This window comes from Larus michahellis, chromosome 2 (genome assembly GCF_964199755.1).
Source record: "Larus michahellis chromosome 2, bLarMic1.1, whole genome shotgun sequence".
Classification (NCBI taxonomy): domain Eukaryota; kingdom Metazoa; phylum Chordata; class Aves; order Charadriiformes; family Laridae; genus Larus; species Larus michahellis.
The window spans coordinates 93,032,033-93,056,117 of NC_133897.1; the positions used below are offsets into that span (position 1 = coordinate 93,032,033).

Genomic DNA, 24,085 nt, shown 5'->3' on the forward strand with positions numbered 1-24,085 from the left:
GGCAGAGCTCACAGTATTGACTGATGCCATGGAGCAGATAGATGGAGCACTCATTCTGCTCACAGAAAGATGAAACTTGCCCAGCTGTCTTTTTCTTTTGGTGTGGTGGCAAGGATGCATGGACGTCCTTCTCATTGGAAAAAAGTTAATTTGGACTCTTGGCTGTGAAGTGCCGACCCCTTCAGAGTCTTCCCTTGGACTGTATCTGTTAGGAGTGGAGAGCAAAAACTATATGCCCGAGGTGCATAGCTATATGCCCTGCTGCCCTGAGGATACGGAAGCTGCCTCTTTCACCTTTTGCCCTGTATTTCTTCCTGCTGTTTTCTACTATCTGCATCCTCATGACAAGGGAAATCCTTTCCCGGCCCTGAGTGTAACATGTTTCTTGTTGAGCACAGGTTGTGGTGCATAAGGCGCTACTTAGCCTGGCTGTAAAGATCCTATTGCTTGGTGCTGGCCTGTAAACGATCTGTGGTTACTAGCAATGGCTCTGGCATAGGGCTAGGAGACAGGGTGGAAGTGATTTGACCTTGATTGTGCCATTTATGGTATAGACAGCTCTGCCTCAGCTTTCTGCACAGCTGCTAAGAACCATTTCTTGACATTTGTATTGCATGGCGTAATTCTTTGCTGGGCCTCATTCAAACTCTCTCATTCATTCTGAACTCTCTCATTTGGGCCACATGGAAGCCAGCAAGAATTATGGGCAAAATGTTTTGGTCTCACAGGAATGACATCTGCAGTTACCCACATGGAAGAAGAAATGGTCTGTGATGTCTCAGGGCAGATCTCCTCAATCACCCAGGAAAGTTTCAAAACAGATCTGCTAGAACAAAATATTTACAGTATACATTAGGAAAGATAAAACCTTTTCTAGATCAAGTAGAGCTCTGGCCGAGTGCCCAGCCTTGCTGCCAAACAGCTGGCCTTGCTTTTGGATCAGAAACAAGAAAAAGGAAGAACATTTCTCTGGAGGAATCTATGCAGAGGTTAACAGAGATAAGAGACCTTGTTCCTGGAGACCAAAGTTGCCTAGAGACTTAACTAATGTCCATTCCAAATGCTTGCTGGAGAGCCTTTAAGAAAACTGATTTACTTAAAATGAAAGCCCATTCAATGTCTGCCATTCAAGATGCCCGTGGAGGCATACTTCCCTAGGCTGAAAAATACGGTGTTATGGAGAACAATCTCTATAAAAAATAGAGCTGTGCTTTGTATTTTGTACTTTCCCCCTACATCTTATGCTACACTCATGTACTTTAGAACACATTTAAGTTGCCAGTCACTAATAAATGTAAGACCAAACTCTGTTTGTGGTCAGTACCAGCATTTCCCTTTCTGCTCCTCATCTAAAGAGTGCTTTTGCTAAAATTCACCAGCACAAACACAAACAATTCTATGTTAGTGAGTCTTGCTATTATTTTTTTTAAAAAACCACAATGAAGTAAAAAATAACAAAGTAAAATTTCACTTCAGTAAGCAATCTTTTCTCCGGAGTTATTTTCCAGATAGGTACTAATGCTGTCATACTAATGAGAATAGTAATGACATAATAATACAAAGTCATGTGAGTGATTTACAGAAGTTTGCTTTTCCTAGCTGGCCACAGCCTCCCTTGCTTTGCTTTCTGTGGATGCTTGGAAGGCCCCTCTGCTCATCCTGCACATATAAGGACCAGTCTGCATCATAGTTACTTTTACGTGTGAGAACTTCACTTCTGGGAAATGGACAGAGAAGTTAAATTCCTTATGTGAACATCAGACAGTAATTCTGTTTGTGCAAATGGTTGTAGAATAGATTTTGTATTTATGTCATCACTTCAAATTGGTAAGGGAAGTATATTTTGCTAAAAGGAAATTAATTCAGGACAAAAAATATGTTATAAAAGTTATATCTCATTAGTCATGAAACAGAAGGAGTGTTAGAGATGACAAAGCACAACGAATGATTTTCAAGTATCTGGTATCCAGTAACGCCTCTTGTGATCAGTTCATGAGATAGTCCATGCATTCACTATGTGCAAAACAATGTTACATGAATAAAACATTTAATAGTGGTTGGTTTTTTTTTAAAAGTCAAAGGTGTTTAGAGAAAATCTGAGCGGAGAATAGACTAAATATACCATACCAGCAGTTGGGGTGGAGCTGCGGGCCTCAGAGCTTTGCATGCCCACACGCCGTCAGCCGTGGAGAGTGAGGATCCAGAGCCACTTGATGGATGCCCTGCATGTCTAAGCACAGTTAATGGTGGATCCGTACTTGTGCCTCTCTGCGTGCGTGTCTGCATGGCTGTGACCAAGCGGGGGCTCTCCCAGCAACTGCAGTGGGGCTGCAGCCTCAGGGGCTCGTACATCCAGGTGCCAGTGACTGGGGAGGTTGGGATCCAGGGGCAGCTACTGAGCAGACTGGGTGCCTGAGCCCAGCAACTGGAGGGATCCGTCTTTGTAAGTGGATCCCTCCAGTTTGTATTGTCTTGTTTCCCACAAACAGACCTTCATCGTGATCAGCCAGAGGGGAACAGGGTGAGGCTGTTGGTGCCGTTTGTGTTTGTGTGTGTGCTGAGTGTGTCTGTCTGTGCTGATCTGTGTAGCCAGCCATGTATATGTGTGTATATGTGTTGTAGATGGCTGTTTGTACCTGCCCACTGGGAATACATGCTCAGCCTCACTGCTGATTGTACCCGAGGTTACGGAGTTGCGGGAGCCTGGCCTCTCTCAGGCTGCTGGATTTGGCAACCCCTAATACCTAGAAGTTACAAGTCTGTTATGCTTATACTTCATCATACATCTGTGGACATTTAGGAAGAAACTGAATCCCTTATATTTGTAACATTTACATTACAACAGCTACAGCAAGTGTGTCTGAAGCTTAACCCTCAGGGTAGTTGCTAGAATTACCAACTACTGGGTGAAATAAGGTTGCACATGCTTTAGTATTGTTAGCTTCTTGTTCTTTGCTCCATCTGATAATGCTGCTGTTCTTTTCATCTGCTGCAGCAGACGAAAGCCTCCCTCCCTCCAAATCCTGACAAGTAAAACTCAGTCTTCCTCTGCTCTGCTAAGTCTTCAACACTAAAACGCAATCTTTGATCAGCAAGCCACAGCAAACCCTGTTGCCTCGAAATTAAGAGCTTTTAGATAGCTCCCACTGTGTGTACACCATGCAACGTTTAGAGAGATCCTCTGTTTCCTACCTGTCTCGTGGGCCTTCATGCCTGTTTGCCTGGGTGACTCTAAAATGTTCTGCTCCCAGCACCTCTCCCATGCACAGTACGGCAAAAAATTAAGACCATTCTGGGTAGGACATCTCATTCTGCCTGCTCCTCCCCACCCCCCAAAAAAAACCCCCAAACCCAAAACCAAAATAACCACCAAAAAAACTTCCAAACCCATACTAAAATTGTAAGCTTCTGAAAGGCTGAATTTAAAAATTCTCTGTGGGTGTTTCCATCTTTCCTGGCCTGCTTGGCTGAGCAGGTGAGGCAATAGCAGGTGAGTGTCTGTGACACAGGTGCTGGCAACGAACTGGTCTAGTTACCAGCAAGTTTGTAGAGGCTGGTGAACCTTAGTGAGGGCTACCATCCGGGGGGCTGGAGGAGACAGAGGATCATGAGCAGGAAGGTTAGCATCCCTTGTTGTTCTACACATTGTGCAACATAGACACGGATGACTAGTGAAGACCTCTGCTGATGACATTTGGGTGCTTGTTTGGGGGTGTATGTCTGCTTCCGCGGTTCACATGTGGGAGAAGCATAACCCTGAACTAGGGCAGGGGACAGTCCTTGAAATTGCTACTGTGACTAGCGATTTCTGCTCTAGGCAGTGCTTTCGGGGGACTGGAAGAAGCTATGATGCAATAGGTACCCAGTAAGCACACATCTGTGCAGTGCCACAATAAGACAATTGAGAACAGTGTTTGACTGGATTTTACATGTAACAAAATAATCAGTTCATGTCTTAGTACCTACTGTTAATGCAGACACCAGGTGCTAGAAGACAACGTTATTACTTGAAAAATAAGGCATGGTTTGTTATCTGCAGTGTTACTTGTAATTTACCTTTTTTGACCTGTATCAGAAATGGGAATATTCAAGAAAATCTCTGCGATTTAGCCAGAGTAGGAGATGGGATTGCATTTGCAAAGGAGTTGCCTGTTTTGTCTACTTTGAATTGAAATTAAAAGGCGTTGCGATGGCAATTCATCTAGTATGAAGAATTAGGAAACAAAGTACAATTACTTCACTTTTATGGACTTTTGCTAGTAACCCTTTTAAAAGTAGTAATTATAGCATATTATCCATTGAGGTTTGAAATATCTGCCTTACAAAACGTTGCATGATAATTTCAGTTTAAGAAAACAGCTTAAAGCAATTGACAAAAGACTTTTGCCTACAAGTGCCATGTCATTGTTTAATTTTGCAATTTTATAAAATAAAACTTTGTATTGGCTTTGCGTGGCAAGGTTTGGGTAGCTGTGGGCCTACAGGGTGGATTCTGTGAGAAGCTGCTAGATGTTCAATTCATGAGAAAATTTGATAGCAACAGGAATGATGCGTTTTATAAAAAGCTTACATATTAGAGGAAGTGACAGCATAACAGCAAAAAGACAGAAGAGGGTAAAGGAAAAAAAACAGATACTTTAAACCAAGATTTTAAAGGGCAGCAAATCAAGAAAGCATGGAGTTGCAGGGACTAATCTACAAAGGAAAGATAAATTGGAGGATGAAAATCCAGCAATAGCCACGTGATATCTAGTGAGGACACCAGTCCTCAGTGAGCAAAGGAAGTTACAAGTTGAGAACTGAATCTCATATCATGAGTATGAAAATTTTGAATGGAACCTGACTTTTCTATATCTAGTTTTATTAGAAAGTGGACTAATTGTTTAAAAAACAAAACAAAAGAAGGTGAATTTATGAGTGAGTTAAAAACAAAGTGATATACATACAAATCTACCTCAGTGGACTTGCCTAGTTTAAGAGATAAACTTCAGTTCCACAAACATGTTATTATTTTTGTCTGGTGAGGTTTGGGGGGTAAGAAGGTGTGCTATGTCCCAGGCGCTTCCATCCTGATCACTCCAACAGTACAAACGGGTCTCTTCAGAGCTCTGTTAGAGGTCTTACACCTCAACTGGGCAGATGGTGTCCCTTCTCAGAAACTGCTCGGAGAGATGCAAGTGTATCTTCTTGGAGACACTGCTGATAAGACACTAGAAAGCAATGAGAAAGTTGTGCTCAATTCCACAAGCATGCCTTGAACAAGAAGGGCTGCTGCCACCGCATGTGCCATGACACCTTCCTCCTTCCCGCTCTAAGCCATGGATCTAAAAATGATGTCCAGGAATAATGCTACAGGAATGCATCTTTGGGAACACTTAGCGGGAATTGAACTATTAAGGCAGAAAAACCTTACCTAATTTATCTGCACCTAGCGATCGTGTTTCAAGGAGGGTTTTGAGTATCCTCAGATGGGAACCTCCAGGTGAACGCAGGTTCAACACATAGCACCAGATTTTTCCTTTACTATTTTATCATTAATAGGAAATTATCAGTTTAAGTAATCAAATATATTACCATCTCAATTTAAAATTAATGAAAATTATATCCTGTTCATCAAACTGATTCTCTTTTTGCTCATGAAAACCTTGTTTTAGGCTTATCCCTTCAGTTGCCTTGCAACAGGAATTTCCACAATTGCTTGCTCCCGTGTGTTTTTATGTGGGCACACACATGCTAATAGATACATTGCATCACTGCAAGAAGTGGTGCAATTTTACCCACAGGTCTGTTCTCACAAAACTGACTGAAGTAGGTGTGAAAGGCTGCCCCAACAAGTGCAACTGTTATTGGTAAAACTTAGTAGCACAGAACAGGCTGGAACAGTCTCATACTAAAGTTATTAATTTATTTAAATTAACAAACAGGTGTTTGGTAATGGTGTTTTTTCCCCCCAAACAGGCTTTAAAACCTGTGGTAGGCATTCAGGATTTCTTGCCTGCTGAAAGAATGTAAATTTGTATGAGTCATTTGTACACTATCTTCATTCCTCAAAAAGACAATATGCTGCTGAACCACAATTAAAACAGTTGAAACAGCAGGTGCTATGGTTGTTCCAAATGAAAAGGCCACCACAAGCCCGAACGAGTAGCCTCTGCTTCTGTTAATCTCTACTCTAGTCACAAGCGTAGAACATCTCAACTATGTACTTTGTTTTACATAATTAAGAATGTATCACTAGCCAAATTTATCTTCTGACTTTTAATTTCTGTTTTGAGTGCACTTTGTTAAGTTCACATAGGCATCTAGGTTAATCTAATACAGCCTTACTATTACAGTCATCAAGACCTCATTTGGAATAACAAAATTACGTAGTACAAAAGCCTTGGTCAACCTCCACAAGTTATAGCAAGGATTACTAACAGGAAAAAAAAGTAGTATTCAAGCAAGACACTGCAAATCATATTTTATTAGAAGGGGATTTTGCGGAAAGATGTAGGCAGTCTGAATAAAAGAGTCTGTTAAAAATTGCTACAGATACTACACTCAATAGCAAGCATACATGTTTTCTCCTGGAATGGGCAGAGCACAGTTCGTTTTTACACTATGTAATTTCAAGAGAAGATTTTCAGTACCAGATATTTTCTAACAGAAAAGTTCTGTAAAAGCTGCTGAAAGGGGAAGGAAGAAAGAGTGAAGTACGACAAATAAATGGGATGTTGTTTAAACAAAAGGCAGTTCTAGCATTTGACCAAGTTGATTGTATGCTTTTCACCAATGTGCTTGAAATGCAAGAATCATGGAATCATTTAGGTTGGAAGAGACACTTAAGATCAAGTACAACTGCCAGAGTCCATCACTAAACCCTGTCCCTAAGCATCACATCTACACGTCTTTTAAATACCTCCAGGGATGGCGACTGAACCACTTCCCTGGGCAGCCTGTTCCAATGCTTGATAACAATTTCAGTGTAGAATTTTCCCCTAATATCCAATCTAAACCTCCCCTAGTGCAACTTGAGGCAGTTCCTCTTGTTCTATCACCTATTACTTGGGAGGAGAGACCGACCCCCACCTCGCTACACCCTCCACTCTGGTAGTTGTCAAGAGCGATAAAGGTCTTCCCTCAGCCTCCTGTTCTCCAGGCTAAACCACCCCAGCTCCCTCAGCCGCTCCTCATAAGACTTGTGCTCTAAGGAACTGCCTCAAATTCTGTACTTAGGCAAGTTCCAGCAGTATAATGAGAATCTAAAATATAAGCACCCAGAGAACAAAACCTTCTTATCTGTTTTTCTTTTTCTTATAATCCAGTTAACTCAAATTTCAAGACACACTGACATTCACATCCCATAGACCTTAGCTTTTCCTTTTCTATAACAGGAGAAAGAACATGGATAAGCTGTTAGAGCAGCACTTTTCAGATCCTCATCCTGCTATAGGTAAACCATAAATTAACATTATGTGAGCCAAACTTTTAGTCACAATAAATATTTAGCAGCATAGCACCAGAGCAAGACTGAGGCATCAGTACAAGTTTTCTGTAAATGATTATAGAGACTGACTACAGAGAGCTATAGCTCTTGAATATAAGGGGACATACTGAACACTAAGCATTTTCTCTCACTGTTTATTATTAAAAGAATCTTTGTCTTTTCATAACCTTTCCATAAAAGGCCAAAAAAAAAAAGAGGTGGTGGATTAGAGAGTAAAGTGCTGCAGCCAGATCTTTTTTACTAGTTGGTTCTTCCATTAGTAGTTTTTTTTTTAAACAAATATTCCTAAAGATTAATTCATCATAAACCATGCAAGCATTATTTAAACACCTGGAGTAGATAATGCCCTTTCAATCCTGTACAGCATTTTTCCCCCTGCTAAAACAGATTTTGATAGTTGGATGATTTAGATACCAAGATTTTAAAAAGTGTCACAGCGATGTGACAGGGTGTAGAAATACCTAAATATATAAGACTATGTTGTTAAAGTTCTCTTCAGAATATGCTTTAATTGATCCTGTTGAACTTCTGTTGCCCACTAACTCCATTTTAGCATTGGGTAAATCATCCTCCCCACCATCCTCTCCCCAGGGAATTTCATGGCCGAGCGTTCATCAAGACTGCTACGATTAAATGTCAAATTAAAGTGCAACAACAAAAGCAACAGGGCAAGTAAAACACTAAGGAAAGATGTAAACACAAATGATTAAACAGTTTGTGAATCAAGTAATGACACTGGCATCAATGGAATCAGTATTCCTATGTTCTTCAAAAGCAGGATCAGTCATCCCAGTCAACATTACGAGGAGCAACTGGCAGTCCAAGGGCTTAGCTGTAGGTAAGCTATCATCACTGCAGGACTAGCAACTTCTCTCCCCTTCTTCGATTATTTCAGTCAATAACAATAGATTATTTCCCCCCCACACACACTTATTTATACTACTGAATAAATCCTTAATGATAGCCAAGATGTCAGTGCAGTAAGTACTATATTAAACATGGCAGGAAGGAGAGGAGGAAGAAACAACTGTTAAGCAGAAGCTTGGGTCACAAAGTCCTTTTTCACTGCCCATTTCCTGAATGTACTTTTTTTAAACTAATATATACAATTTTTATATATAAGTCCATCAGATATGTTACTTTGATTACTACAGCAGTGTAACTCACTAGCAGAGACAGAATTTTGAGCTTTAGACAAAGCTTACTGTAATACCATACTGGAAAAGTCAGCAACTGGCAAAATTATATTACCAATTTGTTTTGAAGGACATAACCCAACATACAGTGTAAACGGCTCAGAGGACACTTGGCAAAAGTTTTATTTCCATAGATTTCCAAAGTATATTAGCAGCAGAGTTTTGGGGTTTTTTTTGTGCGTGTTTTTTTTTTTTTTTAAAGCCAGTATGCCTGGAATCCCATTATGTTTTTGAAACTCTTTTGGAGTCCTTTGGCGGGGGGGGGGGGGAACCACAAAAAAACATAAGGGAGTGAGAACTGACATTAATAAAACAAGCAGCACTAAAAGGTTCCAGATTTTTGGAATATAAAATCATATAGACCATTATCAACAGGAGAAGGAATACACCTGATTTTTTTTTTTAAACAGCATGGTAAGGTAATTTTGTAAAAATCTTAAGGTTTTTTTATAAGTTAGAAAACATTATACAATTTTCAGTGCTAGACTGGCCTAAGTATCCCAAATAAAGAATGCCTTCCAAAAATAGCATTGAGTGACAAAACACATACTGAATATTGAGATAGTTATCAAATTTGAAAGACAGATGACAATCTATTATTTGGGAAATTTAGCACTACAGCTGTTTATGTAAATGGCATTAAGTATTATCTATACAGTGTCCCTACCTGCATAAAAGTGCAAAGAGGGGGAAGAACACTGTCTCTTACCTAACAGCAACTATATTCATCTAATGTCCTTGGTCTGCATCACCCATTCTCCTGGAAATGCAGGTGGGAGGAAGAAAGGCAAGCAAAAAAAAAAGTCAACCCCATTTGTGTATGCAGGCAAATAACAGGCAGAACACAGCATCCAGAGTGCAGTGAGGGCGACTGTGCTCACTGCACAATCTTCAGGACAGCGTGGCCTCGCCAGGTGGAAACAGCAGAAGCCTGTACAGGCAGAAAAGGAAGCATCAGAAGTCCTGTACAGTACTTTCCATGATGTGAATACGGATGCTTTGCCTAACGTATTTATGATGGTGCGCCCCTGGTGGAAAAGCTTTTGTGTTCCTATTCACCACACCCATCAGATTTGGGTTTTCGTTAAGAGGAAAAGCAGTAACTAATAGCAGCACTGATGCAAAGGCTTTGTCACAGTGATGATCAGAGTGTTGTTAACCAGCCAACGCTTGTCAAGCATTAGCTGTTACAAGCAGCCGTCACTTCAAAAACAGTGTTAAAACCACAACTCAGTACACAAAGGGGATCACAATTTTTCTGCACTTTGGGTAGTCTTCAAATTTCTCAAGGTACCATCTGAAAAACAAAGACAGAAATCTGATGAGTATTGAGTCTTCAAAATGCTGTCCAGTAAACTAAGTAATTTTACATCGTGGTCAATTTAACCCATACATTTTCTTGGCTACAAACCAGAAAAATGTTTTTAGAACCTACTCTGGATAGAAAACTGCTGTTTACCAACTCATCCTAATCACCAGCTACAACAAAACAAAGTTACTGCTTCCAGCAGTAGGAAATCAAACTAAACAGATGTGGCAAGAGCAGCCAGGGAAACAATAGCCTGTTGTAAGATGTATGTTCGTTATGCATCCTGTGTACTTGTATTTTAGAAATAGAAGTGTGGAAAAAAAAACATTCAAAGGGTTAACATGTTGAATTGCATAACGACTTCATGTGGAAGCAAGGGATACTTCACATACTGGAATAACAGACCCTATTCTGGGTAGAGACATCTTCAGTTCCAGTCAGGATGGGGATAATCAAACTGAGTGTGACAAACATTACGCCAGCCTTGCTGCTCATCCCCCTCAAAGACCATCACTATTTTCAAATCCAGACAATTTTAAGACTAAATGCATAGCACTACCAAGTGTTATTATTTGTCTGGTCAACTTTATATAACAAATACATTTACTCCCATTTTCAAATATTTGTTCTTCTGCTTCTCTAAAATAAAAAAGGAATTAACTTCATCTGGGCTCCTCAAATATGCAGGTATGCATATTATCAATAGCTAATTTCAAGATGAAAGGTGGAATAAGCAAAGAACAGAACACACAATACATGACTACCTGCAGCTGTGGGATACCAGCATTACACCATTTATCCTTTCCAGCCATTTATTCTAAGTTTTTCAGACTAAACAGACTACACCAAAATATTTCTTCACATGTATGTATTTGCTACTTTTAGTTGGGCTTTTTTCTGTACCCCTTTTCATTTTTATGGGTTTTCCTGTAGTGGAAATTACTTCCTTCAACAACCCTTAGCTTTTCATAATGCTCTGTAAGTCAAGGGCTCTGAAAGAGTTCAAGGCTTAAGACAGACAGAAACCAACCATGGAATTTGAACCTGAAGAACATAACTAAACGAGGTTGAGGAACCTGGCATTGCTTAGTTTGGTGAGGAAGAGACTAAGTGGCCCTGTTATTGCTGCCTATAGGTACTGGAAGGGGAATTAAGACAATGGAGGAAAACTATGAATGAAATGCAAATTCTTGCAGCTGGAATGCAGTGGCCCCATGCAAAAATAAGAGGGCCGAGATGGACTGGCTAGAGAGCAGCTCTGCTCTAAAGGACACGGACATCCTGGTGGACAAACTGAACACGAGCCAGTAATGGATCCCTGCAATGATGAAGGCTAACTGCATACTGTCCCACTTGAACAAGTATAGAGCCACCAAGTCAAGGGAAGTACTTATTTTCTCCACTACTCAGCAGTTGAGACCCTGCACCTGCATTACTGCCTTCAGTTTTCAGCTTCCAGTGCAACAGAGAGGTTCACAAACCTGAGAAGAATCCAGCAGATGGTCATTAAGGTTGAGGGTACTAGGCTTGTTCAGCTTGGAAAAGAAGTTAAGAAGCAGATCTAATTGGAGTCTTCCACTAACTACAGTGATATTGGGGAGAAGAGAGCCATAACCTTCTCAGAGGTGCACAGCAAGTGGACAAGTGGGATAAGAGTTGCAATATGAAAAATTCCAACTGAACATAAGAAAAAACCCTCTTCCTCAAGAGGACAAGAAAAAACCTGTTCCAGTGCTTTGCTAGAGGCATGCTGAAACCTCCACCCTTGGAGACATTCAAAGGCCCCAGGCAACCTGGTATAGCCTTGCTGTTAGCTGTGGTTGGAGCAGGTCACACCAGATGACTGGATTGGAAATCCTTCAGATGTTCCTCCCAGCCTAAGATATTCTGTGACTTTGCTCAGCAACAGAAGGTGATAAAACAAGGACAGATGGTCATAGGCAACAGGCTTGGAATGTTCATTTGGATAGTATAAAAACTTGTTCACTGGGAGGGCAATACAGAACTGGAACACCCACAAACAAGGTGCAGGAAAAACTCAATTTCTGAAGGTTTTCAAGACTCCAATAGACATAGCCGTGGCTACTCCGACACTGTTAGCAATGGCTTTCTTTCAGCCTATTTCCTCTTATGCACTAACTTTCAGCATGAGAACCAAAGCAGGAAGCTGAAAATAACAAAATGAGATTAAGGTGTTCAAATTCTTTAAAACTTGCTATTTCTTTCAAGAAACAAGTCTTCTCCAACTATGATTCTTCTGCTAGCAGGAAAGTCACACTATGAACATAGTACATTCACAGTCAGACTATAATTATAGAGCAGAGACTTTATTAAATATAGCCTACCAGAATTGTTTTCATATTGTCTACATATTTGATTATAGACAATAGATATAGACTTGACTATAAAGGATGCCTGTAACAGAAGCCATCAGAGTGATTTTCAAAATTTTAATATTATAGAAATAAGTTTGAGCTGCAAGGGAAAGTATAGCATATGATCGAGTGAAGAATTTTCCAGTTGTGTCTATAATCTTCACAGGTCCAGGATGAACTATGTTCATTCAAAAGCCATTATTTTGACCATCTCATTGTACATTGTGTATCTTTATGCTCCTCATGCTTAGTACTATCCCTTTGGAATTCTGCAGTGCTTAATACTACTCAAAGAGTATTCTCCATCATAATTCTCCACTGCAGTAGCCAAGTCTCTCACAAGACTTGCTCTGCAACATCCCTATGGCATGAGGCATAATTTGTAAACTGGAAAGTGTAGCATAGAGACAACAGAAATTATAAGGCAAACACTTACTGGTGGTGCTGTTTTGCCCTTGAACCCAAGATGAAAAGCGTACACAATGCAAATGCAAGGCTTTCAATGGTGCAGCAGGCAAGGGCAAACCCAAACCATTCCAGGATCTCTCCAAAGAAGTTGGCTCCACTGACATACTCAAACATTCCTCCTAAAAGCAGGACAGAGTTATTCTAAAAGCACCAAAATCAAGGAGATGTACAATGCTGTCTTTTACTGTAAGTCTGATAAAAGCTATAACACCAATGTCTCTATTTATAGATTTTTAAAGGCAACAGGAGCAGTGTTTTTCAGTTCAAGCTGTACTAAGAAGGATCACTTCAGACCTCATTCTAAGACAGACCTTCTCCAGCTCCATTTTTCCTCTTTAAATCGTGGAAGAAAAGCAGATTTACCAGTATCAGAAGCAATTTCATGCCTCTGTAAGTAATTAACAGTGACATCAAGCTGGCTCTTTGTCATAAGCTAAATATTTTTTTAAATATGTAAAAATATAAAATGTTTCCCTTTAAGAGTCACAGAAAATACTCCTAGGGTTAAGTTAAATTAAAGAAACTAAACATTGTATGCTAAGTAGTTCAGAAATTAAGTTAATTAGGAACATTATTATTATTGATTAAAGTTCCAAATTTATCCTCTGGCTTAAAATGTGTTCCCCTTCTGTTCCTGCACCCCCATCAGGTCTACTACTTCAGCCCTGACACTCAATGAAATAAGTAATTGGCAGTCTGCATTACACGTCTCACAGCTGATTATGCTTAAACAGTCAGTATTCACCTGCTGGGAATTTTTTATAAAAGAACTTTCACCCTGATTCCAAAGTTAGTGTACAAATTGATAACATCTCAGTATGTGCTTTACCAGTGGGACTAAACACACACGTATTTGCCAAGTGTAATAAAGGACATGTTTTGACCTTGCTTTAATTACTTTGCTTTTCTGACAAGAGAGAGGCAGAATTCTAGCACTTAAATTGGATAAGCAATATCAAAAAGACCAACTCCTCCTAATTGTGTAGCAAATAACATCTTAGTTCCTTCAGAACTTTTTTGTACACTGAACATAGCACAGTATGTCCATATTCATTTTTTTACATGGGCACTTGGATTTACATCTATTAAAGAATGAAGTTATCATCTTGGTGAAAAATAACAACCTACTGTCTTCTATACCTATTTCCCCCAGTTTTATTAAGAAAACTTCACTGAAATCCAAGACATTGCAACAACTAAAGAAAAACTCAGGGAAACAGCTAAATTCAGGGGTAACTTATTTCTCTGCTCTCACTGAGTTTAATGTACCTGGAAGAGTCTAATGCTTCCAAAAGTATCGACAAGTATTAACATTGCAGTAAGTGTTATCTAAGAAGTACTTTGATTTTCTCTATTTTCCCATGAAGGCCAGAACTTATAATGCCTAACTTCCTTTGGATTTCTGTCCTCTCTTACCGCAGCAGTTGTTGCTCTCTGATTACCTAAGATCCCTCCCTCTTCATACCTGGGACAACATAAGATGGGCCAAGCCATACACAGTTGCGTAAGTAGCCAAGTGCTTTCTGCCTGCCCCCCCTACTGGGATGATAATTTAAGTCTTCCTTCTCCACCTATCTGCTGATTCTCACGGAAGTTGCGGAATGCTATGTTTTTTTTACCACTTTGTAAAAATACAGTCAAAGTTGGTCATAAATTCAAAGACTCACAAAAGACATGATATCACGAAACAGATCCCTTAAAATACTTGGCATAAGGGAGGGGAATAATGTTTCCCACATTCTGAAATCACTTCTTAAGGTAAGACAGATGACTATTTCCCTTAAAATACACCAAGCTTTAGAAGGTTATCTTTACACAGAATCATTTGAGGTTGGAAGGGACCTCTTGAGATCATCTAGTCCAACTGCCCCTGGCTCAATCAAAGTCAGATTAGAGCAGGTTGCCCAGGGCCCATGATCAGTCAGGTTTTGAGTATCTCTACAGATGGAGACTCCACAACCTCTGAGTACCCTGTTCCAGTGTTTGACCACTCACAGCAAACAGTGTGTTCAGATGGATTTTCATGTGTTTTAATTTGTGGCTAGTGCCTCTGGTCCTGTCAAAGAAGAGTCTCCCTGGCTCCCTCTTCTTCATTCCCTCCCATCAGGTAGGTATACAGATCAATAAGATCTCCCTGAGCCTTCTCTTCTCCAGGCTGAACAGTATTAGTACTCTCAGACTCTCCTGATATGAGATGCTTCTTTTGCTATACAAATTCCTGTAACATTTTTACTCACCTCTTGGTATCTTGTAACCAGTTTCCCCTGGTTTTCTCAGATTTCTGAGAATATGATCAGAATGAATATTGATTGCCATGCCGACCAACCACCCTATAAAGCCTGAAGAGAAATATTTAAATTAGTATCTTTAATACACTGAGCTGAAGTGCTTGATCAGAAAAACAAACTACAGCCATATCACATATTAGGTATATTATCTCAGAGGTGTAATAATGTACACAGTATAAGCAAGTCTAGTGATACCCTCCACAATCCCAATCCCACACTGAGATCTTCAGTCAAAGGCTCACAGTAATCAATAGGTCTCTAAATAGGAACAGTACTCTCAGCATATAGTTTATTCTTATGTTGCTAGACTTACATAAAAGTATGCATGTGGATATATACAGATGTAATGTGTGTACTTCCCTAACTTCCACATAGAAAAATCAAATACATACAAATTTTAAACACTGAAGAATCAGACATTCCCATTCCTGTCAAAAGGACACGTCCTGGTGTTGTCCTCCCACCCCTTTTTTGTACTGAAAATATACTAGCATTTCCACAGCAGACTTCTTTGCAACATAAGCAATAATAAAAGCGTGAAGGAATTGTGCACTATTTACTGTTCTCTTGTGTCATTTGGCAAGACAGCTTAACCATTTATACCAGGTTTTCATAGAAACTGAGATTATAGTAGCATCCCACATAGAACCATAGAATGGTTAGGGTTGGAAGGGACCTTAAAGATCATCTATTTCCTGCCATGGGTGGGGACACCTCCCACTAGACCAGGTTTCTCAAAGTCCCATCCAGCCTGGCCTTGTTGCCATAACTGCACAGGTTAAATCAAAAGGAATTCAGGACTGAAATTCAGTATTTTCACTCTTCCATTTTGAGTCTCTGGCTACGTTACCTATGTTATCTTCCTCTGAAGGCAGCATTCCTTGTTGCTAGAAGTAGACAACATTTGGGGTCTGATGGTAGATCATATTGCTTTGAATCCAGCTCCAAAGCCATTGAGTTTTATTTAAATTACCACGTAAATGCCAGTGAAGTGCTTCTAGAACAGTCACTTCACACTCCAGATAAAGAAAGCTTTGCCTTTTTGAACACATAACTTGAGTCTTTCAGATGGTTCTCTTTCGATAGAGAGAAGCCCAGTAGTATGAGACTAAGTGGATACCCCCCCGATGCATAAGGCCATGTTACAGGAGTAGTAGGCCATCAGAGTATACTTTACCAAGACTTAAGCTTATTTTGAAGTGAAGCTACAGATGTAAGTGGACCTTGCCTCTCAAACAAGTTGTAAGGCAGCTTTCTTCTCTCAATCCCTTGTGGGCTACATTTACCTAAAGGACCTAGCTGTCTGCTTCCACATGAATTGGGAGGAAATAACTGCTCTGCAGAGAAATTGAGGTTTCTCTATGAAAGCTCTTTCCATATTTACCTATGTAAATAAAAAATTTTGTTTTAATAGCTTGTTACAGTCTGCTTAAATTACAACACTTGTAGCAAAGTTTAATCCCGTGAACAAGCAAGTTTCTTAACCTTTTGTTCATACAGCACAGGGCAATAAGTTTCTATTAGCAAATCAAGGTCTGTAGGTGCCATATACAAAGTGTCTTTTGTAGTAAAATTTTATCATAATTCTTTCAACTATATATTCAGTGCAATTACACCATCATAACATAGATTAGATCAACATGAGGCATTTACAGACCAACAACAACATTTGAAATAATAATTCAAATGCTGTTGAATCCTTCTTTTAGGAAAACAGATTACTTTTTTTCTTCAAAACAGATCTCTATCTGAACAGATAATATTGAGCTTCAACTGCATCCAGCAACAAAAAGTTTGCTTCTCTTAAGCATTGGTAGTTACATATCAATTTGATAATTGCTGGAGAAGATTGAGACTACCTTGGAAAACAAAGGATGTTATTCATACAACTAAATAAGCAAGTTATTATCTCTATCCATAAAATAATTCAAAATGAAATTTCTTAATTAGCACACAAGTTAATTGTATTTAAATGTAAACAATATTTCTGCTAGTTTACTTCAGTCTTAGCACGAGGAAAAAATCTATACTGAAAGTTAGTATCAGTTCTAGGAAGAATAATAGATTTCTTAGGAGAGGCAATGAGACCCTTTGATTTCTCTGAAATGCCACAGAAAATGTTGGAGAATGTTACCTGTGAATTCCATATTGGTATCTCTAAGTTAGTATATGAACTACTAAGAACTTGTCAGATAATGAAGACTGGAACTTGCTCTAAGAGTGCCCAATTCCTATAGAAGATTAATTTGATTCTTTGCATTTTTTTTATCCCTCCTATTTGAAAACTACCACATGTCAGAAGGAAACAATCAAATCTCTCTTCATGGACAACAAGCCAATGAATGTAGGCTATTTTCACAGCAACCCTCTCCAATTTGAAGATCTACTTTCCCCTGAAGTACTGCATAACCATGTTCCCTGTGTCTATCCTCTGTAGGCATGGTACTTCACTGTTCTCACCATGGCTCAGCCCTGGGATGGCACTCTACAGAGTCAAGAGCTGGGTAAGCACCACGATCTGCATGACTTGGCTTCCACGTAAGGCAAACACAGATACGTAAACAGGAAGGGAGCCACAGCATACTCCAGTGGATTCTCAGAGCCACGGGATGCACCACAGAACATAGATGACCTCATGAGACTATTAAACTTAAGAGGCTTTTTACCATCATCAGGATAATCCTGGAGGTCAAGGACTGGGTTCATAATGGGAGAATACTTGCACAAGAAGGACAGTAACTAGGTCTATATTGCCAAACCACCAGCGCAACAGAAAGCTACGTGCACGTTGTTGTGCCCGTGCCCTCTTTGCCCTCACCCATATACACTCTCACACAAGAAGACCTACTCCTGCTCTGCAGGCTATTTCCAAATGACAGTATGGTAACTGCTGTCTGGGTCACCTCCCCACTCTGGGTTTCAGGAATATGGAGTGGAAGATGCCATATAAAAGTGGCAGGAGGCCATTTTCTACAGCTGCACTGAAAGTGCCTGGTAGACACGTCAGGTGAACCAGTACCTCATCTCAGATAGCATGGTTATTCTTACCAAGAAGGCGTAAGATCATTTGAAGCATCCAGATGCCTATAGATATTGGGATAGATACTGACTAACCCTCATCCCTCAATCATGAGACACCATACCCCAGTACAGACAATGCCCATGCTCTCTTCACGTCTGTTCTGTGTGTGCTTAGCTGCCAAATAAAAAGCCTCTCGCAACAGACTAGGTGCTGATGTTCTGTCACCTGCATCTTCTGAGTTATTGGTACTGCTCTGTTTCACAGGGCTGCTGCGAAAAAAATGTTTTGACACACGGAAAGGTTAGCCATCAACATTAAAAGGAAGTAATTTAATGGTGATTTAAAGGAGTAAGAAAAGACATATGGCATACTGCAAAGGGTTTGATGAAGCTAAAGCAAGAAGAGGAAGGAAGGAGTTTCCAACTAGAAGTGCAGACAGATTAGGAAAGAACACACAGGTGAAACACGCATATGCCCCTGTTTGTAGCATTCACTGCTTTAGGGTATCACACACAGGTGCTCTTGGTAAGTTCACAAGCTTTTTATTGACAAACATGCATAAAGTACCCACTGAAAGATTATGAGTTTGTTCCCACATTGGTTTACAAGCTCATGGTTTTTTTTAAGTGTTGTACTGCATTTGAGGCAGAACATTTCCTCCGAAAACAGATGAGTTCATTGCTCTGAACTAAACCAGCACACCGTCCACAGAAACCATGAGGGAACCACATCAAAACTGTATTGCTGCTCCAAATCAATTGCTGGTGTAGATAAAAAGCTATTGCTTTCCCACGATTAACTCCTTTGCATCTGAAAACAAACAGTCAATCCAAATGCTAAAGCTCCACAGAGCTGACTAACATCAGTTGTTAGAAGCCTCCCACCATGATGGTTAATCAGCCTCACTCCTCCAAATTTCTGTCTTCACTGCAAATTTATCTCATTTCAGCTTCCAACTACTGAACCTTGTGTGGCTGCTACTTGTAGACACTCTCCCATTTCTCTTCCACATGTAACTTTGTATAGACTAAAGAAATATCTTGTTAGCTCTCAGCAAATATGTTTTCCTGCTATTGTTATTTTCTAATCTTCTACTCAATTTATTTTTTTATTAGTTTTAAACAGAGGTTTAAAGACACTGCCAGATGTTTTTGAAGAACTAGAATATAATAGTCTGGTTGTTCAGGGAGCATCTAATGTACAATACAGCACTTCTGCATTTGAGTTGACCAAAGCTACAAACACAAATGGCAGATATTTGGAGGTACCTAGCCAGGATGAATACCAAATAGCAATTATATTCTACTATGTTCCAATCGTGTCGATGTGCACTACAAAACAAACCAGAAAAAGCCCAAAAGATATCGTAGTTACAGGAATAAGAGAAACAATAAGTCTCAGGTTTGGCTGTTTCATAGACATAGCAAACTATCTTAAGATTTATTGTAATAACAGTCTTAAAGCCAGCGAGTGACACTATTAAAATGGTTGGTCTGTATATCAGGAACCTTCACTTTCTTAGTTTTCAGCATAACATTTTAAAGCAGTATTTTGCCTGACAATAGCCATGAAAGCAACACCTTGCTTATGAATAGCAGTACTGAAAACAAATATATATAAGCATATATTCTAAACTAGTACTATTAAAAAAACACATAAAATCACACAAACAAAAAGCAAACCCAAATCAAATTCATACACAGAAGGCAGATGAACCTAACTATTATCATTTATACATTTACGCCTTTCAGAAATCCTTAAAGCTCAAAAAAAACTAAGGAAACCTGGGCAACAGTCTTGCTACCTTAATTTTTTAAAGATCTTTCAGTAAGGAGGAATTGATTTATGGCTCCTGACTCATTATTTGTTTACAGTACTGTATTGAGTTATCTTTTGATTAAGGTACTAAACTAGGACACCAGAAATAAAGTCTGTGGTGCATCAGTCTTCAACAGTTTTGATCAACAGACCTTTTAATCAGTTTTTTGTTGGATGCAAGTTTAAGGAGACTAGAATTTCAAGAGTACCAAGAGAATTTCAAGTATATCCAAGTGCCTAGTGCCCACTGAAGTCATTCCCTTATACCTCAATTTCTCTATTTTCAGAGGCCAAGCCTCTTAACCTTGGCAAGAGAAACTATTTTGATTTAAATTTCTTCAATCTTATAGTCATGACAGCATTTAGCACAGTAGTCCTATATCGTCATCTGCAATAATACTGTAATAAAGACAAAATCTTCTTATTCTTGCTGCAAAAAGGCTTGAGAAATCTGGGAGAAACACTAACTTGCTTAGGCTCACAAATAACAACAAGAACAGTACCGGGTCAGACCAAGGATCCACACAGCCCAGTATTCTGCCTTTGACTGACAAGGCAAAATATTCCAGTTTATCTTCAGATCAAAGATCTTTCTATAAAGATTTCCTTGGAAAATGATACTATGGTTTTGACAATAGGCAGACGTAGATGCCTAGGAAACAAAAAAATAGGGCAACAACAATGCTTTGTCACTAAACATCTTAACCTCTTAATTGTATGCATGGCTTCAGGTCGAAATGTAACCTGACTTCCTGATAGGAGTGAATGACCAACCCCTCCACCCCCTTTCCTTGTGGGCCAGCTTTGGTCTTCGACAAGGCCAATTCCTATTACATGGGTGTGTGGGTTGGTACACCTGTGTGCATGCATGTATAAATATCCTAACACCAAGAACTTCTGGCATTAGAAGTGGTATTTAGCAGCTACCCTTACTGGATTTTTACTCCATGAATATCTTCACTTCTGTTTGACCACATAAAAACTACCTACAGTGTCGAGAAACAAGGGATTTCAGTTTGATCTACATGTTATATAGAAAGTCTGTTTTGTATATTCTAAACCTGTATGCTGCTGGTTGCATTAAGGCCTCAGGTTCCTATACTGGAAAAAAAAATACATGATCACATTCACTTTGGTGTTAAAGAATAAAGATGGCCATCAGCTCATCTAGCACTGACATTACAGAAAATGTCATTGTGTTCACAGTTGTAAAATAAAGCAAGGTTAAAAGGCTTCCAGCTACAGCAAACGAGAATTAACTAAGAGAAAAGTTATAAAATGGGATGAAGGTAAAATAAAAGCTCTGAAGACAAAGGAAAACTACTCCTAATGTTCTTATAGCATGTTTTAACTCACCTGTAATGAAAAGTGGATCTTTTAACCAGCCTGAAGGGTATTTTGCATAGTTGCTTAAGCTTCGGCCTTGCAAGTATCCATTATAAACACAGAACAGAAGTGCTAGCACAAAAGTGAAAAATGGCGTTGGTTTTCCTGCTCGGATGAGAAGAGGAAATATGAGCGACCTATAGCAAACAAAGGAAGAAGTGTTGTATTAACAAACAGAAAAGATACTTTTTGGGTCCAAAACTGCAACCCATAGTCCATATCATTCTGCTTTCCAAAATCTTAGTGGAGTCTTTGATCCCAGTTCAGAAGCATAGTTACTTGCTTTTAACACCTAATTTTAATTTTATTGACTAATCAGAATTACAAGATCAGCCCAGTGAGAGATTTTGAACTTTGTATCCAAAACAGTTACTTTGACAAGAGCAGCGAAGGCAACAGATGTTAAGCACAGTGGGTTTTTTTGTCCTCCTTTGTTCCCAAATCCTCAGTGGAATCACCAAGCTTTGTGAAACAAGCCAGGTCTCACAATCCATACACCAAATCCACCAGCACTTCCACAGGGAAAGCCAATCTCCTTGAAATTAACCTAATTGAGCTCAGTTTCCTCCTTGCCCTAAAAGTCACTTAAAAACATGAATTGCTTTGCCTTGACTATCTTGGTCTGCCCTATCACACCTATTACAGGCACAGCAAATCCACAAGTGCCATCCAAGTTGGGATAGGCACCTTGATTGCTTTTCCCAGGGGATTACGTGAGTAAACAAACAAGCTCCAAACAAGAAAAGCAGATGAATGTTTTTGTACCCTGCCTCATGTAGCTCACCAAGTGCCAGTCACCTATCAGTTTAATTACAATCTAGAATGATACAGGAGCAGGATTACTGAAGCCTGAGCATTCTTCACATGTTTTCCAGCTAGCCAAGGACTACTGCTTCAAAGGAGCCTTTCCAGTGGAAGCAAAACCGTAACAGCTTTCAAGAAAGCATAATAAAGTCATTAATATGATTATTTAAAGCCCGCTACATTACAACAAATGGAATAGGATAACAGAGGTCTCTTCCAGCCTATATTCATCTACAAAACAGTCCATCAGCCCGGCAATAGCAATAAACAACTGGAAAAGAGAAACTGCGGTACAGCTCAGCTTTCTCTACAAACCTTCGTCTTGTGTTTCTAGCTGTTCCCCGACATGGAAGATGAGTTAAGATCCCATGCAAAAGCTAATCCTCTCTTTATTCTCAAGAGTGGTAAAGGCAGGAGTAAAGACACACTCCTGGGTTTGCAAAGCCAGTCAGCCACCAGCCCAACTATACGCTGCATCCCTCTCGACCACGAGGATGTGGAATACTTTTGGTCAGAAGCAGCAGCTTCTCACAATAAGAACTGGAAAACAACCATGTATCAGCCACACACTCATCTTAAAATTAACCTGGCAAATCTACCTCAGCTGTATTAGCATGATTACAAAACTACTTGTGGAGTACCACCAGTAACTTTTGCCAATGACTTGACAGGAAGAGCAAAATCTTATCTGAGCTCCACCCAAGCTGACTTCTCCTGAGTAGCTTCACCAAATACCATTGGCTACATGGGGCACTCAGCCTCAGTCAGCTTTGCCAGTATTTTAATGAATCCTTGAATATCCCGAGCTGGAAGGGACCCATGAGGACGATCAAATCCAACCCCCTATTGTGTACTCCAACTCCCAAAATGAGCAACACATTGAAAGATGTAACAGGAAGATAGCTCCTGTTTCGCATTATTAAATTTACATTATATCAGCATCCACAGCTGATCTTTCCTTGTTGGAAAACTGTGTCCTTAAGACTACCTGGCCCAGTCACTGCGTGAAGGGGGGCCACGACAAGAGGTACAGCTGTAGGGTACAGATGATATGCACACACTGAGAGTGCCAAACGCTCTGGTTTTATGCCATTTCCAAAAGGTGCCATGATGGCACTCCCCCGCACACCACACAGCAGTAAAATAAAGCAGTAATTACTTGCTCAGCTCACATAAAAAACACAGAATAACTTAACATAAAGAAGCAGGAAAGGCTTTAATGATTTTGATATTAAATAATACACATGAATTAACAGCAGAATGTCAATCCCTGTAGTCAGAAAACAGTAGTTTATCAAGTTTCTACTAAGTTTTTATCTAACAGTTTTTATCAAGACCGACCCTGAACTGCTGCAGAACCGCACTTCTCTTCCCATCAGCCACCCCCGCCTTTCGGGCAAGCCCAAGCGGGAGCCCCCCGAGGGCGGACACCCCCACCCCGGAGCCCCGCCGGTGCCCGCTGCCAGCGCTCCCCCCTGCCCCGAAGGGGCCGCACCTGTGCGCGTAGTGCAGGACGAAGCAGCCCAGCAGCAGCCGGTTGGGCCAGGCGCCGGCGGTAGCCCCCCCGCAGGCGGCGAGCCCCAGCGGGACGAGGAGGGAAGGCAGCTCCTGCAGCGCCCAGGCGAGGCGGGCGGGCAGCAGCCAGCCGAAGCGGCGGGAGGAGTACCGGCCGTAGGGCATGGGGATGAAGCGGAGGAGCAGGGCGGAGGCGGCGCCCAGCGCCACCAGCCCGTAGGAGAGCAGCTCCAGCAGCCGCTGCTCCTCCGGGCCCGACACCCGCCGCCAGAACGCGCACACGCCGCCGCCGCTACCGACCCCCATAGCGCGCTACTGGCACGCGCCCCGCCGCCTCCATTCATCAGTCGTCAGGCGCCACGCCCACCGCCTCCGCCGACCAATCGGCGCCGGGGGAGGGGCGTGTCCCGCACCG

The 24,085-nt window shown here is 40.6% G+C and overlaps 1 protein-coding gene across 2 annotated transcripts; it reads right to left on the minus strand.

Moving 5' to 3' along the window:
* Nucleotides 1–8,790: 8,790 nt before the first annotated feature.
* On the minus strand, nucleotides 8,791–24,061 carry SRD5A1 (steroid 5 alpha-reductase 1). Of its 2 annotated transcripts, none has more exons than XM_074576261.1 (5): nucleotides 23,651–24,061; nucleotides 21,322–21,456; nucleotides 15,075–15,176; nucleotides 12,806–12,956; nucleotides 8,791–9,982 (listed from the first exon to the last, which is right to left on the minus strand). In XM_074576261.1, the coding sequence occupies exons 1-5, from the start codon at nucleotides 24,012–24,014 to the stop codon at nucleotides 9,916–9,918; spliced, it is 819 nt and encodes a 272-aa protein (XP_074432362.1). In that variant the 5' UTR covers nucleotides 24,015–24,061; the 3' UTR covers nucleotides 8,791–9,915. The 2 variants fall into 2 exon arrangements, with proteins under 2 accessions (XP_074432362.1, XP_074432363.1); XM_074576262.1 differs by having other exon boundaries at nucleotides 21,322–21,488.
* Between the last annotated feature and the right edge of the window lie 24 nt (nucleotides 24,062–24,085).